The sequence below is a fragment of the Apodemus sylvaticus genome, chromosome 2, assembly GCF_947179515.1.
Source record: "Apodemus sylvaticus chromosome 2, mApoSyl1.1, whole genome shotgun sequence".
Taxonomy (NCBI): Eukaryota; Metazoa; Chordata; class Mammalia; order Rodentia; family Muridae; genus Apodemus; species Apodemus sylvaticus.
This window is the reverse complement of record NC_067473.1, coordinates 151,862,815-151,878,204: the sequence shown is the minus strand read 5'-3', so window position 1 is coordinate 151,878,204 and position 15,390 is coordinate 151,862,815. Positions and strand designations below refer to the sequence as shown.

Genomic DNA, 15,390 nt, shown 5'->3' with positions numbered 1-15,390 from the left:
TGTCTCGAAAAAACCAAATCCAGAAAACAAAACAAAACAAAACAAAACAAAAAAAGATTGGGCCTGTCAACAGTCAATCATGGATAGGGGAACAGAGCTTCACAGGGTCCTAAATACACCTCCACCCCCATCCCACCCTACTGAACTACTGGTTACCAATTATGGGGAGGCAGGGAGAGAGATGTCACTTTCTTCAAATTTGTACACACTAGTAAGCCCACCAAGTTTTTAATTTTGTTCACTTGAAAATTTGGCCTCTTCAAACCAAAACTGAGATCATACTACGTTTCACTTCTTTCTTTCTTCCTTTTTTTATTTTTGAGTTTTCAAGACAATTTCTCTGTGTACCAAGGCTGTCCTAGAACTCACTCTGTAGACTAGACTCAAACTCACAGAGAGATATTCCTGCCTCTGCTGGGATTAAAGGTATGTACTACTACCACCTAGCACTTCATCTATTTCTAAAAGACCAGATATTTCTCATGTTGAAAAATATCAATTAAAATTCAAGTTACTGAAAATATATTAATATAAAAAATAATAAGGCTGAATATTGTGGCATACACCACCTTTAATCCCAACACGGAGGCTGGGGGATCCCTGTGAGTTCCAGGCCAGCCTGATCTACAAAGGAAGTTCCAGGACAACCAGGGCTATCACAGATAATGCTCTGTATCAAAAACAAACAAAAAAACAAAGAGACAAAAAAAATCTGACATATCAAAAATCTACTCAACAGTAGTGATTATTATTTCAAGTATTTTCAGAAATTATTTCATTTGTTTTTCCATTAGTATTATCTAAAACACTGGCTCTCAACCTTCCTAACGCTGCAACTCTTTAATGTAGTCCGTCATGTTGTGTTGACCCCAATCATAAATTTATTTTCATTGCTACTTCATAACTGTAATTTTGCTGTTATAAATTATAATGTAAATATGATATTGGAACTGCTGATCTAAAAGAAAAAAATTTAAAGCCACCAGAAATCTCAAATAACAACAGGATTTAATTTCTGAATACAGAAGCCCAGTTGTACCAAAGAATGAATTAGGGTAAATTTCACATGACCAGGATCTTGCACTTGAATTTTTTTGTTTTGTTTGGTTTTGTTTTTTGGATTTGGGGTTACTAGGAGGTCTTACTATTGGAGTAATGAGTGTCATTACATGTGGCCTCTTATGTGAGGCCTCATTCCAGGATCAAGTTCTATGGGCATCATCCCAGGAAAAGGAGGGCTCTTGGGAGAGTCCCTTGTCTAGGGTATTGACTGGGAGAAGGTAGGAGGATCAGAACCCCTGCAAGAGGAGAAGCAGAGAATGAAGCTAGATCTGTCTTTTTCTTGTTTAATGCAACTGTTGTCAGTCTGTGAGCTTACTCTTCTTACATTCATTTGTGATAGTAATTTTTTTCACACTCTTTCCTATTATCATAGTGTGTCTTTCTCAAAATTGTAGAATAATAGGTGATATACTCTAGTCACAATAAAACTTGGGCATACTAGCATTCTCAAGGGCATTAGCTACTTGGTTCTGTGTTACCTAGAAATGACTACAAAACTTTAAAAAATATGCTTAAAACAAAAATGATTTGTGTAAATTGTATGAGGTTTAAATATGGGTCTAATATTTCTGAAAAATTTGCATTCAATTTTATTCAAAAATTTGCATTCAGAATTTGCATTCAAATTCAAATTAAATAAAACATTTTATTTTTTATTTTTTTAAAGATTTATTTATTGCTATATAATAGCTAAGTACACTGTAGCTGTTTTCAGGTGCACCAGAAGAGGATGTCAGATTTCATTACAGATGGTTGTGAGCCACCATGTGGTTGCTGGGATTTGAACTCAGGACCTTCCGGAAGAGCAATAGGTGCTCTTAACCGCTGAGCCATCTTGCCAGCCCGGATATATATTTTATTTAAAGTACATATTGAATTTGGAAAATTTAGGACAAGAAGAAAGTTAAAACTAATAGTTTTCAGTTAGCATTATAGGTTGAAATGATAATATTTGGTTTATTGGTTAAATATACATTATTATTGAATTTATTTATGTTGATTTCACTTACATTTTAAGCATTTTGCAGCATTTAAATTTTATGTTTTGGTTAGCTTCATGTTCTGTTTCTATTGTCTATCACAAACTGACTCTGTTAAAATGTATTTTAGTAATTAGACATTTTAGTAAATTTACTACTTTTAAAAATATTGTAGCACTTTTTCTGGTGTCTTTCACTACCATTCTTTTTTTTTTTTTTTTTTTTTGAAAAAAAAAAAAAACCCAAATCTTTATTGTATAGAAATACATATATATAAAAAAAAAAAAACCCTCAAGATGCTATTCTCTCATTTCCCCATCTTCCTCCTCCTCTTCAACACCTCTGATATAGAGGACATTATTACACCTTATTAGAACTTCACCCAGATGTCCAGACAATGCCCCATCGATGTATTCTTCTGTATTTGCAAGCTGCATGTTCATGTAGCCATCAACGGAGACCAGGTAGCCCTTGTACTCCATGCCCCACTTAAGTTTCACCATCACCGGCTTTCCTGTCAGTCCATTGAGAAAAGGCTTGGGATTGAGGGGTAAACTCATCGCGAACACCCGCGAGCGCTGCACCCCAGTAGCCGCCGACCCCGCCGCTCACTACCATTCTTTATAAATGACAGTTCTTTTGCTGTTGTTGAGCAGAGAAATATTGCATTCAACATTTTTCTTTTTAGTTTGTAGTGCTCTGATTATTTATTATGAAAATTGGAATCTGTCCTTTTAAGTGTTTCTCTGGTCATTTTGCAGCATGTCTATCAGAAATAATTTCTTCTCATGTTCTTTGAGTATGGTAGTTGTTGGCAAGAAAGACAGAAGTTACTAATGCTTGCAAGTATCTGGAAAAATTTTAAAATAACTTAATTATAAAAACACCCTGGGTAGTATGAGGCAGGTCTTTAATCCCAACACCCAGGAGGCAAAGACAGGTGGATCTCTGCGTTTGAGATCATCATGGTCTACATTTGTGAGTTTCAGGGCAGCCATGGCTACATAGAGAAACTCTGTCTTGAAAAACCGATCAACGGACCAAACAAACAAAAACTTGAAAATAAAAAAATCAACACACATCAAAATTAACCAGATCCAAAGTCTATATACATCTCAGTTAAACTTCTGTACATTTAGAATAGTCCTTTGGAAGCTGTGGTGCTTTTCCTTGGCTTTTACACTTTCATTATCCAATATATATTTATGCACTTATACACACCAAAATGAAAAATGTGTGACAGACATAGAACTAGAAAAACAATTAGCTTAATATTCTCTTTTGTAACTTGTATTCACCTGCATTCAGTCCTCCTTCATTCCCTAATATTTATTTACCTTTCCTTGGCCGCCTCTCCTCTATATGTTATACTGTGCTCAAATACACATTTGTTTGTTTATTTATATATATATATATATATATATATATATATATATATACACACACACACACACACACATACATACATACATACAAACATATATTATTGGCTAGATTCTGCATATGAGGGAAAATAAGCAGATTTTTTGAGAATGTATGACATTACTTAACTGTACATCGTAAGTCTATTTTTGTTTACAAGTTTTGTGATTACATTAAGTAATCATTCTAAGTAGTATTCCATATGTATGTTTATATATAACAAACTTCCATCATGTATTCATGAACAACTAGGTTGATTCCAGTTCTTTGCCTTAGTGAATAAAGTAGCAGTATAAATGTTTTTATTTTTCTTGATTTATTAGAAAAATAATTTCCCTGGGCTGGGTATATTTGTCGAGTGCTTGCCCTAATAGTGTAGTGGTGCATGGCTGCAATCCTAGCACTTGGTAGGTATCAGCTTTATAACTTAAAATTTTGGTTATGAAGCTAAAAATTACAATTGAGATCTTATCCAGTGTGTATTATTTTTAAGTTCTTAGAGATCTTGGGATGTTTGGTCTACAAATGGAAATATTTAGTTAAGACTATAAGAAGTTTATCACTTGCTATATTATTGTTTTGAACAAAGTTTTAAGTCATTCTTGATAAACTGCCAAATTTATTTTTGTTTTCTACTTGTTAACATTTGTTCAGAGGTGCAAGAATGCTCACTGCTTCTCAATTTCTTTCTTTCTTTCTTTCTTTCTTTCTTTCTTTCTTTCTTTCTTTCTTTCTTTCTTTCTTTCTTTCTTTCTTTCTTTCTATGTGTATGGGTATATTGCTTGCATATATGTCTGCATTATATATATGCTTGGTGCCCTTGGGGGTCAGAAGAGAGGGTATTGGATCCTCTGAAGAGGGTAATGGATCCCTGGGACTGGAGTTTTAAAAAAATGGTTGTGAGCTGCCTTGTGGGTGCTAGAAATCAAATCTAGGTTTGCTGGAAGAATAGCCCAGTGTTCTTTTAACTGCCAAACGATCTCTCCTGCCCTTCTCAGAAAATTTTGTTAAAGCCAAGTATTACGGGCTTAAAATAACATTGTTGGATCTAGCTTGGTGGTACACACCTTTAATCTCAGCATTCAGGAAAAAGGCAGCTGGATCTTTGTCAGTTTGATGCCAGTCTGGTTTACATATTAAGTTCCAGGCCCGCCAGGGCTACTTAAGGAGGCCCTGTCTCAAACAAACAAAACAAACTGTTGGGTGTGATTGCTAAACAAGCACATGTAATTCTAGCACTTTAGAGGCAGAGATAGAAGGTTTGCTCCAAGTTCAAGTCCAGCCTGGTCTAAAAAGTGATTTCTGGACCAACCAAGGCAGTATAGTGAGTCCTTTTCTCAAAAGAAAGTTAAGAGGGAAAATATTTGAGGAAGTTTAGTTTTGTTTTTGACAAAGCTTGGAAGTGGAGAAGGTTTAGTTTATTTTTCACTTCCTTACTTATTTATACATGCATACATACAGGGCACATGCCACGACATGTGTTTGGAAGTCTGTAACATCTGGCAACTGGCAGGAACTGGTGGTTCTCTCCTCTTAAACTATGTGAGTTATAGAAATTGAACTCTGGTTGTCTGGCATGGTTAATATTGTTCTCTCACTGACCCAAGAGTTACTTTTAACATTTTGAACAGTTACAGCATAGTTCCTTATGGACATAATTTATCTCATTTCCTGTCTTAGATTATTATGTTATTTTCTATCACAAATCCAGTATTACTCAGGTTATGACAGAAATAGAACTTTTTTTTTTTTTTAGAATTGTATTTGTTTATTTGCAGGAGTTTGAATGTGGAGATCGGAGTTCAGGAGTGGGTTCTCTCTTACCAACCAGTGGGTTTTGGGGATTGGACTAGTTTGCAGGCTTTGTAACAAAGGACCTTTTACTCACTGAAGCCTTTCTCTAGACTATCTGAAATTATTTTTCAATGCTGTTTTTGTTGTGGTGGTAGGGATCAAATCCAAGGACTTGCATATGCTATTCAAGTACTCTACTACTGAGCTATATATACCTTTCGCCCTGTTATTATTAATGCAAATTTATTGTTTTGAAGTTATGGTCGTAATTTGTTATCTTGATACAGAACAGCTAGGTTTTTAAATGTATTATATGGCACTCAGAAATGCAGAAATTTGGTGCCAGTAGCATAGTATACTTTAATCATCATCAGTTAGTTTGGTCATCTCACTCTTTTTTTATTTTTTTTATCTTTTATATAAAGTATAGTAAAATCTTCTAAAGTTGCTAAATTTCTGATTAAAACATATTCCTTAGATTTTTAAAAATTTATATGCTGGGCTGGAGAGATGACTTAGTGTTTAAAATCACTTTTTTGATTTTGTTTTGCACCTGGGTATGGTTTCTTCCACACATATACTATCTCACTACTATTTGTAACTCCAATTCTAGGAGATCTGACACTCTCTTCTGGCCTCCAAGGACTCCAGGCACATGTGTGGCACTCATTTATACATGCAGGAAAACATACACTTAAAAACAAACTGTTTAAAAATTGATTTGCAGGCTGATGAGATGGCTCACTGGTTAAGAGCACTGGTCCTGAGTTCAATTCCCAGGAACCACATGGTGGCTCACAACCATCTGCAATGTGATCTGACGCCCTCTTTTGGTGTGACTGAAGACAGCTACAGTGTACTCATATACATAAAATAAATAAATAAATCTTAAAAAATGGATTTGCTTTTGTAGAGATATATACTTTCAGTGACATTAGTATGATTATTGTCTCACTTGTATGTTATGAACTAGTATTTATTGAGTAAATTAAGATTCATTATGATGAGGTTTATGGTACATCAAATATTATACTATTAGAAACATTATAATTACATAATTTCTCTTTAAATTTCTGTTATGGTGAGTTGTGTCTTCAATAGCAGCATCTTGGTAGGTTCTAATGTGGAATTGTATTAAGCTGAAGTGTGCATGCAAAAAACCTTATGTTCTTGAAGTGTTAAGAAAAGGGTAAAAATTGTAGTTTGCATATATTTTAATTTAGATGCTATTTTTGCATATGGTGTGTGTCTGTACATATATGATGGATACATGTGCCATAAAGTGGATATGGAGGTCAGAGAACAATAACCTGGGTGGTTTCTCTCCCTATCTTCTGCCTTGTTTGAGGCAGAATGAATTTCTTTGGTTTGCCACTGTACTAGCTGGGCTGTAACTTTTTTGGGGAGATTTCTTCTGTCACACCCCCTGTTTTGGTCTAGGAGTGATGAGACATTTGCCTTTCTATTTTGAATGGGTTCCAAGGATCCAAAAACTTTGCACAGCAGTCTCCCTATATCATATTCTCAGATAATATTTGTGACATATAAGAAGTCAATGTCATTTAGAGATAAAGAATTTGAAATTAAATAATTTACCAAGACCACAACTAGTAAATAATAGGACTGGGAGTTGAGCCCAGATCTTTTTTATTTTTATTTTTATTTTTATTTTTTTATCTTTCTTTTCTTTCCATTATAAAGAGGTTGAGAATCTTCTTAACTTTATACTTTCCTTGTTGGTATGCATTAAAACTAATAGTTCAATTTGTTTATGGACTAAAGATTGAAGTGATTTTTCAGTATTCGATTTGGTGTTTGATGTTATATTTAAATATACGAAACTGAAATTAGGTTTCAGTGTGCTCTTAGTTTGTATGGCATTTGTAACTGAGCTGTTTTTTGGGGAGATAAGTCACATTGTATGAATGGTTTTCCAAGGAATTGGAAGAGACTGGTTAAAAAAAATGAGGATCTGTGAATAGGAATGTGAAATTGAACTAGAACACTCTGAATCATAATTGTTGACTAGTGTTTACAAAGACCTGGTCACACAGGGTAGGTATTCAGGAACTTCAAAGATAAAAAATTGGACTAAATGACCTCCTGGGCCCTTAATTACTGCTAGTCTGTGGCTTATTGAGGATTATGTGCCTGTGTTATTCTCATTCCAGAATGGAATGTAGTATTACTTCTAGTTTTACTTTTATAGCTCAAGGGTAGAGTGCTTGCTTAGCATTTATGGGGCTCAGTTCCTGGTTTATATCAGCATTTGTGGGCTTTTGCTTTTTCTTTTCGAAAAGTTAAGATTTTTATCAGTTAAGTCCTTGTATTACATTAGAATAATCATGAATCAAGAATCTTGAGATAGAGCTAAATTTGGCTATGTAAGAGTGATTCAGGTGATATGACTCATATATTTGGTGTGTGTGAAATCAAATAGTTTACCAAGACCACAACTAGCAAATAGGTGTGTCCGTTTGTCTGTGTCTGTGTCTGTGTGTGTGTCCGTGTCTGTTTGTGTCTGTGTTTGTGTCTGTGTCTGTGTATGTGTGTGTGTATTTTGCTGGAATTTGAACACAGGGTCTTGTGCATATTAGGCAAGTGTTGTATCACTGCCCAGGAATTAATACTTTTTTTTTGAGAAGATTTTTTTGTGTGTGTGTTGTTTAATTTTTAGGTGGTGTCTTATAGCAGAGGTTAGCCTTGAATTCCTATTCCCTCTCCTTTACCTCCCAAATGCTAGGATTAATTATAGTCTTGTGGCATTACCTCAGCTTAATTATATTTCAGAAAAATGTGTGAGTAACCTTTGATAGCTTTTAATTTTATATATAAGAGGATTTTCTGTTCTTATTAGAATTCTTAGGTATGTTAGTGTGCATTTAATATAAACACAAATAACATTTTTGTAAATTGAACTTTAGATGAAAAGTAGTGTACTTAAAAATGTCTTGTCATGAAAGTGGAGGAGAGTTGACAATTTGAAGGGACTTGGAGAGGAGTGGGGAGAGGAGAACAGCAAATAGGAACAAAGCCATATACATATAAAAATGCCATAATGTAGCCCATTGTATACTTATTAAAAACATAAAATTAAATAAAATGCTATTTACAACTAAACAAAAGTCTTAGGTCAGCAAATGGCTTGGTGACACTGCATAGCCTGGTGACCTCAGTTCTATCACTGGAACCCATAGGTGGTAGGAGAGAACTGCCATCATCACACAGTTATCTTCTGGTCCCATCATGAAAACTATGGTACATGTGCTCAAATATACATCATGCATGCACACACAATACTAATAATAAAATTTAACTTTGACTGCATATGGCAAGCTTGAAAAATATGACATTTTATCTTGTTTTAGAGATAAAGGACTTAGATACTCAAGTTACCCTTTTCTCTTTCTTGCTTGTACTTTTTTTTCCCAAATTATCCATATTTTACTAGTTTGACTCATAAGAACCAGGATCTCTATCATTCTCATTGCTGAATATTCTCTCATATTTGTGATTTGTTGATAGTCATTGATAGAACTGCTTAAAAGTGAATAGATAATGTTTATAGAACTAATAGAAAATACTTTGGAGGGTGATTTCTTTGCATACAATACGATAAGTATTGGAAAAGAGGGGGATAGTAGTACAGTAGTTATGAGCTGCCCTATACGTGCAGTATTTGTTTTTTATATATAATCTTTTTCTAACTCAATTTTGTGTATTGATTTGACTTTTTTGAGACAGAATTTCACTGTGTAACCAAGGTTGTCCTTGAACTCTGTTTGAGGGCCAGGCTGGCCTCCGTTCTGGGCTGCAGGGATTATAGGTGTGTGTATGTGCCACCATGAGCTGCTAGCACATCCATTATTAACTTAATTTTTGTGTGTTTTTATTGATTTGGTTATTAGCAAAAATTTATTAGGTGATAGGAATAGGGTCTTTTGCATATCCTAAGATGTTACTTTTTAATGAAAGCTTAATTTATTTTAATAGTAAGATATAATATAGACAACAAAAATGTAGAACAATTCCATTTTGTAGTACTTTGCTTCCAAATTTAGGTATTTTAAGGAAGGAGATTTTCAATTATATTATAACCATGGCCATGCATTTCTAAACAAGTGTGTTGCATTCCTAAATGTAGTGTGCTGCATGCACTACTGAGCATAATGTGAAAAGAAAAGTGCCATAAAAAAGCTAAGTACCAAGTAACTAGCTAGAAAAAGCTTTTAATGGGATGGCTGGCATGGTCATTAATCTGGTACACTAGTACTTGGGAAAGTGGTCACATGTACTAGGGTGCAATTTCCTTTAGTTATTAGAACCCAAAATAAGAGACTCAGAATTCAGACTTAAATGCTAATGTGGTTTTCTACAGCCTAATTTAACTTAGTTTAGGAGACTTGGTTCATGTGTAAACTATAAAAGAATGATGCATTGTTAGTAAAGATCCAGTCAACTTTAGGCTTTTGTCTTAAATATACTTTCTAATTCTTTGATTCAGTTTTAGTTCTGTGACTTTTCCAGATATTTGGATGTATAGCATGGTTTGCTATAGTTGAGCTTTTTAACTTTTATGACTGAGAAGTATTCAAGTAGTCTAAGTAACACTTTGGATTTTTTTTTTGTTGTTGTTGTTGTTTTTTATTTTTTTTATTCTTTTTGGTTTTTCAAGACAGGGTTTCTCTGTGTAGCCCTGGCTGTCCTGGAACTCACTCTATAGACCAGGCTGGCCTCGAACTCAGAAATCCGCCTGCTTCTGCCTCCCAAGTGCTGGGATTAAAGCATGTGCCACCACCACCCGGCTAATACTTTGACAATAAGTGCACATATAAAAAGTCTAAAGTTTCATAAAAAATGAGGGGCACTATTTATAGATTACTCTGAAAAATATTTAGGGTAAAAATTGTTTGGGTTTTTTTTTTTTTGTTTGTTTTGTTTTGTTTTATTTTGTACTGAATGTTAAACCCAGTGCCTTACACATGCTAGGCAAATACTTTATCATTGAGGTATATCATTTCCTTTTTTGTTTTATTTTTGAGACAGGGTTCTAATTAGTTTCCAGCTAGTCTTGAATTTGTAATTCTTATGTCTTAGCCTTTGGAATAACCGCTATACTTTTGGTCCTTTTGCCTTAGCTGAAGCTACATCTTTTTTTTTTTTTATGATTATTTTTTTTAAACTAATTAAACATTGTTGATAAGTATTTGCTACAAAATGAAAATTATTGCCAAATGAATTTTAGTTTCTGACATGTAATTGCAGCATAAACCATTTATTTCATTCTTAGAAAGGAGCATATGGTTTTATGTAACAGCTAAAGTTGGGTCCACGTAAAGTTCTTTTTTTCTTGTTTTTTCTCTAAGACAGGGTCTCATGCAGCTCTGGAGCAGAGAATGACCTTGGATTCTTGATTTGCATCGAATTCCACCCCCATGCCCCCACTTTGCATGCACTGGCTTATATAGTACTGGAGCTCCAAATCAGGGGGTGGATCATAGGCAAGGTTTTTCTAACTTTGCTATATCTTAAATTATCTATTTTTATTTTAAAGATTTTAGTTTTAATTTAGTATGTATAGTTAGATGGGGAGAGGGTTGTGCATACATATGTAGTATTGACAGACTAGAAGAAGGCATCAAATCCTGTAGAACTTGAGTTGTATAGGTGGTTATGAAACATTGATGTGGGTCCTGGAAACTGAAGTTGGATCCCTGCAAGAGTAGGACATTTTCCTAATGATAAGCCATCTCTCCAGTCCCAATCTGTCAGGTTTTACTTTTACTTTGAATTTAATCTTTATTAATAGGCAGAATACTGTTTAGCTGTAACAAGATAGCGACACTAAAATTTATCAGCAAATTTTTGGACTTGAGTTTCTGAAAGACCTGGCTAGTCATGAACTCCTGTCTCTGCCTCCCAAGTGCTGGGATTAAAGTCACGGGCCACTACTGCCCAAATATGTCATTTTTTATTTTAAAAATATGTCATGATAATTCAGTAAAGTGTACAGTGGCAAATTTACCTACATACCCCCATACATATATTCATGAAATCATCACAGTCAAGCTATTTATTAATATTTTCCAAAACTCTAATCACCTACCGCTATATTAAAATGTGTAGCTGTTTTTCCATTTTGGGATTAATCTGTTTTAGAGACTTTCTAATCTTCAATTTATTCTGGTGGTTTTCTAAGTTGTTGCCTAGGTTAGGGTCTTCTTATTTGGGGTATTTCTTCTATCTCTTGGTGCTATTACAGCCTGGTTCTAGACTTCCATTTCTTAGTCTTTCTTGATTTCCTCTTTGTATTTTATTTGCTTGCTTCCTTTCCTTTCCTTTTTCCTTTTTCCTTTTTCCTTTCTCCTTTCCTTCTCCCTTTCTCTTTCCCTTTCTTCCCCTTCCCCTTTCTCATTTTTCAAGGCAGGGTTTTTGGGTGTAGACCTTCCTGTCCTGGAATTCACTCTGCACTCACTTTGTAGACCAGGCTGGCCGCCCAGATTTTTCTGCCTCTGCCTCACAAGTGCTGGGATTAAATTCATATGCTTCCACTGCCAGCTATACTTGCTTTCTTATATCTCCTTAGGACCTCCTGGCCAGGTTTGGCATCACCCACAGTGTGCTGGGCTCCTCCTTCAGTAAGAAAATGTCTCAAAAGACTTGCCTACAGCCATTTTCTCAATTGAGATTCTCTCTTCCCAGATGATTTCAATTTGTATCAAGTTGATAAAAAACCTAATCAGTGCATTATATCTTTTGAGAAATATCTTTTGGAAGATACAGTTTTGAAATCATGAGTGTATGAATAGCTTCTTTCATTCTTCTTTCTCTGTAATTGGTAGTTTGGATATTATATTTTAGATTGGAAATGGTTCTTGTAGATTTTTTTTTTTTTTTGGTTTTTTTGGAGACAGGGTTTCTCTGTATAGCCCTGGCTGTCCTGGAACTCACTCTGTAGAACAAGCTGGCCTCGAACTCAGAAATCCGCCTGCCTCTGCCTCCCAGAGTGCTGGGATTACTGGCATGCGCCCGGCTGGTTCTTGTAGATTTTAAAGGAATGCTTTATTTTAGTTTTTTGTGTTGTTGGATGCTGGTAGGACACTTTGCTATTTCTTAAACCTTCCTGAATGTTTTCAAAGTTTCTTTTTCTTGCTTTTAAGTATTTTGAAATACATTACCTTAATGTGCTGTGGTGTAGGTCTATTTTTTTTTCATGGCTCTTAGTGTCTGTAAACAATGACCATCAATTCTGAGAATTTTCCTTCTACTTATTACTTGTCCTTGATTTCTGTTTTAGAACAACTAATTTTTTCCTTTTAGATGAGTTGTCTTTTCTTTTAATATTTGGCTCTCTTTGTTATGAATTTCTCTGGAAATTTTTATTTGACCATGCTATTAAGTTTAATTTTGCTATGGTGTGTGTGTGTATGTGTACCTCAAGGAAGTTAAGATACATCTCTTTTTCATGTATAAAAGGTAATTTCTGGGCCTAGGGGCATGGCGCAATGGATAAAGTGCTTGCTGTGTTACTGACTTAAAAGATTATATAGCAACCAGTTCAGGCACTTACAAGAAACTTCTAACCACAATTTTTGAAAGGACAAAAAAAACTTTCATTGTTTTATACTTTGTGTATGTCCTCATGTATGTGTTCTGTGTGTGTCCATATCTTATATGTGGAGGCCATAGATTGACATTGGGAATTTTTCTAAACCATTCTTATTTTATGAAACAGTCACAACCACCACGTCCCACGCCCCAAACTGGAGGTCATCAATTCAGTTAGACTTTCTGTCTCTTCTTCCCTGAGGCTAGGGTTACAGCAGCAATTTACCTGGTTACTTGTTTTTTGTTTGTTTGTTTGTTTGTTTGTGTCATTCATTCATTCACTCACTCATTCATTGTGCCAGGGTATCTATGTAGTCCTGGTTATCCTGGCTGGGAATTAAAGCAGAAATTTAACTGGTTGCTTGTGAGTGCTTGCTTGCTTGCTTGGTTTGTTTATTGTGCCAGGGTGTCTATGTAGTCCTCCTTATGTAGGCCACTCTGGCTTCAAACTCACAGAGATCCTCCTGCCTGTCTCCTGAGTGCTGCTGTCCATACCTGGTATAGTAAATAATGTTTCATTTTGAGTGTCAACTTTCCCTCAGCCCATTTGTTTAGATTTTATAAAGTTTATAGTGGAAGTCTTTGGTCTTTTTCTCCTTTTCTTTCTTGCCCCCGTCTCTCTCTCTCTCTCTCTCTCTCTCTCTCTCTCTCTCTCTCTCTCTCTCTCTCTCTCTCTCTCTCTCTCTTTTTTCTTGTATTATATAGAGGTGAAGATAGAGATATAAACAAGATTAAATTATATCAGTTGGCCAGTGGAGCTACATTTAGTCAGGTTTTCCTGGGAAATGACTTACAGATGTAGCGGAAAGGGAACTGTGGTATATTTGGATTTTGGTGACAATATTTTACATTCTTTCTAACCCTAAGACAAACCCCACATATTAAAAACAGGGTGTAAAATTTTGTTAGGATTTGTAGATTATAAATATTGTGGGTGTTAATAATGTGTGTGTATCTATGTCATATATAGTAAAACTGGAGTAGAAATGTGTCAGTATCCTAATTTGCCATCTTTATGTATTTAAAATTGTGAATGTGAGATTTTTCTCCTAATTAAGAGACAGATATCAATAGTGATAACTATCTGGAAATTTTCCTGTGTATAATAATATTAAGAGAAACATTTCTGTACAACATGGATTTTAACTTATGTGAAACTAGCTAGTTATGAATTTATGTGAAACTACTTAGTTATGGTGGTTCATACTTAGAAGGCTGAGGCAAGAGTATTAGTTTAAGACTAGCTTGGACCACAGAATAACAGGATTTGTGTGTGTGTGTGTGTTAAAATATATTTTAATTTAAACTTATACTTACCTGAAGAGGATAACAGTTTTGTTTAGATTTATTTTCTGTGTATGAATGTTTTGCATGCGTATGTATGCGCATCACATGCATGCCAGATGCCTGCTGAGGTCAGACGAGGTCCCCAGAACTAAAGTTGTGGATAGTTGTAAGTTACCCTGTGGAACCTGGGACCTGAACCCCTAGGTCCTCGGGAAGAATCTGCTTTTTAACAGCAGTGACAACTCTCTAGCCTGTTTGTTTGAGCCAACTACTCACTATAAAACCCTAGCTTGCCTGGAATTCATAAAGAACTATCTACCTCCTAGTGTTGCTCTTAAAGGGATCACCATCATGCCTGGCTAAAAGTTTTTTTTTTTTAATTAAAAATTTTTTTTAAAAAAAGGTTGTGTGTAACCTGCCACCCTTAAAATGATGAAATATTTATTTCATCAAATATTTATTAAAAATGATTTACTTAGTAAAAAAATATTGAAGAAAGAAAACTTCTAGCTTACAGGTTGCATCCCTTAAAGTATTTAACATTAATTAATGAATTGCTAAGTCATTTTCTGATCATTTTCATCTGTGTGCTGCCTTTAGCATTTTTGGTTTTTTTTTAAAATGTATTTTAATACAACAGTGTTTTTTAAAATTATTATTATATATTTAAATCATACACCATTCACTTAGCAGTCTTAATTACCCAGGATCTATGCAAGTGCCTTTGAGTAGATGAGGTGAATTACAGTTATTTCCCTATTAATACCTATGGAAAGGAACTTTATTGCATGTCTTTGTAGTACCTAAAAATTATTACTCCTTTTAATCCAGTCATGCTTCCCCATCCCCCCCACCTCATATAGGGGGGAGAGCATGTTAACAAAAGTTTTGTTTTCTTTTTATAAAGATTTATTTATTTATTTACACTGTAGATCTCTTTAGACACACCAGAATAGGACATTGGATCCCATTACATATGGTTGTGAGCTATTATGTGGTTGCTGGGAATTGAATTCAGTACCTGTGGAAGAACAGTCAGTGCTGTTAACCACTGAGCCATTTCTCTAGCCCACAAAAGTTTTCTTAAAGGGAAAATTCGCTGTATGAATCCACACTTTGTTTTTCTCATTAGAATACAAACAGGCATTTAAAAAAGATAAAACAAAACCTAATAAATCAGAATAGGGTGAAGCAAACATCCAAGAGAAAATGAGCCCAAGGAAAAGCACAAGAAACA

General features: G+C 34.8%; 2 protein-coding genes across 8 annotated transcripts in view; one reads left to right on the top strand and one right to left on the bottom strand.

The window, feature by feature from the left end:
* The window catches only part of Wnk1 (WNK lysine deficient protein kinase 1), a 130,817-nt gene that overhangs the window by 8,423 nt on the left and 107,004 nt on the right, over nt 1-15,390 (top strand). The gene's annotated exons all lie outside the window — the stretch shown is intronic.
* On the bottom strand, nt 2,274-2,652 carry LOC127679121 (small nuclear ribonucleoprotein F). Its single transcript, XM_052174730.1, has one exon. The coding sequence runs from the start codon at nt 2,600-2,602 to the stop codon at nt 2,342-2,344; it is 261 nt and encodes an 86-aa protein (XP_052030690.1). The 5' UTR covers nt 2,603-2,652; the 3' UTR covers nt 2,274-2,341.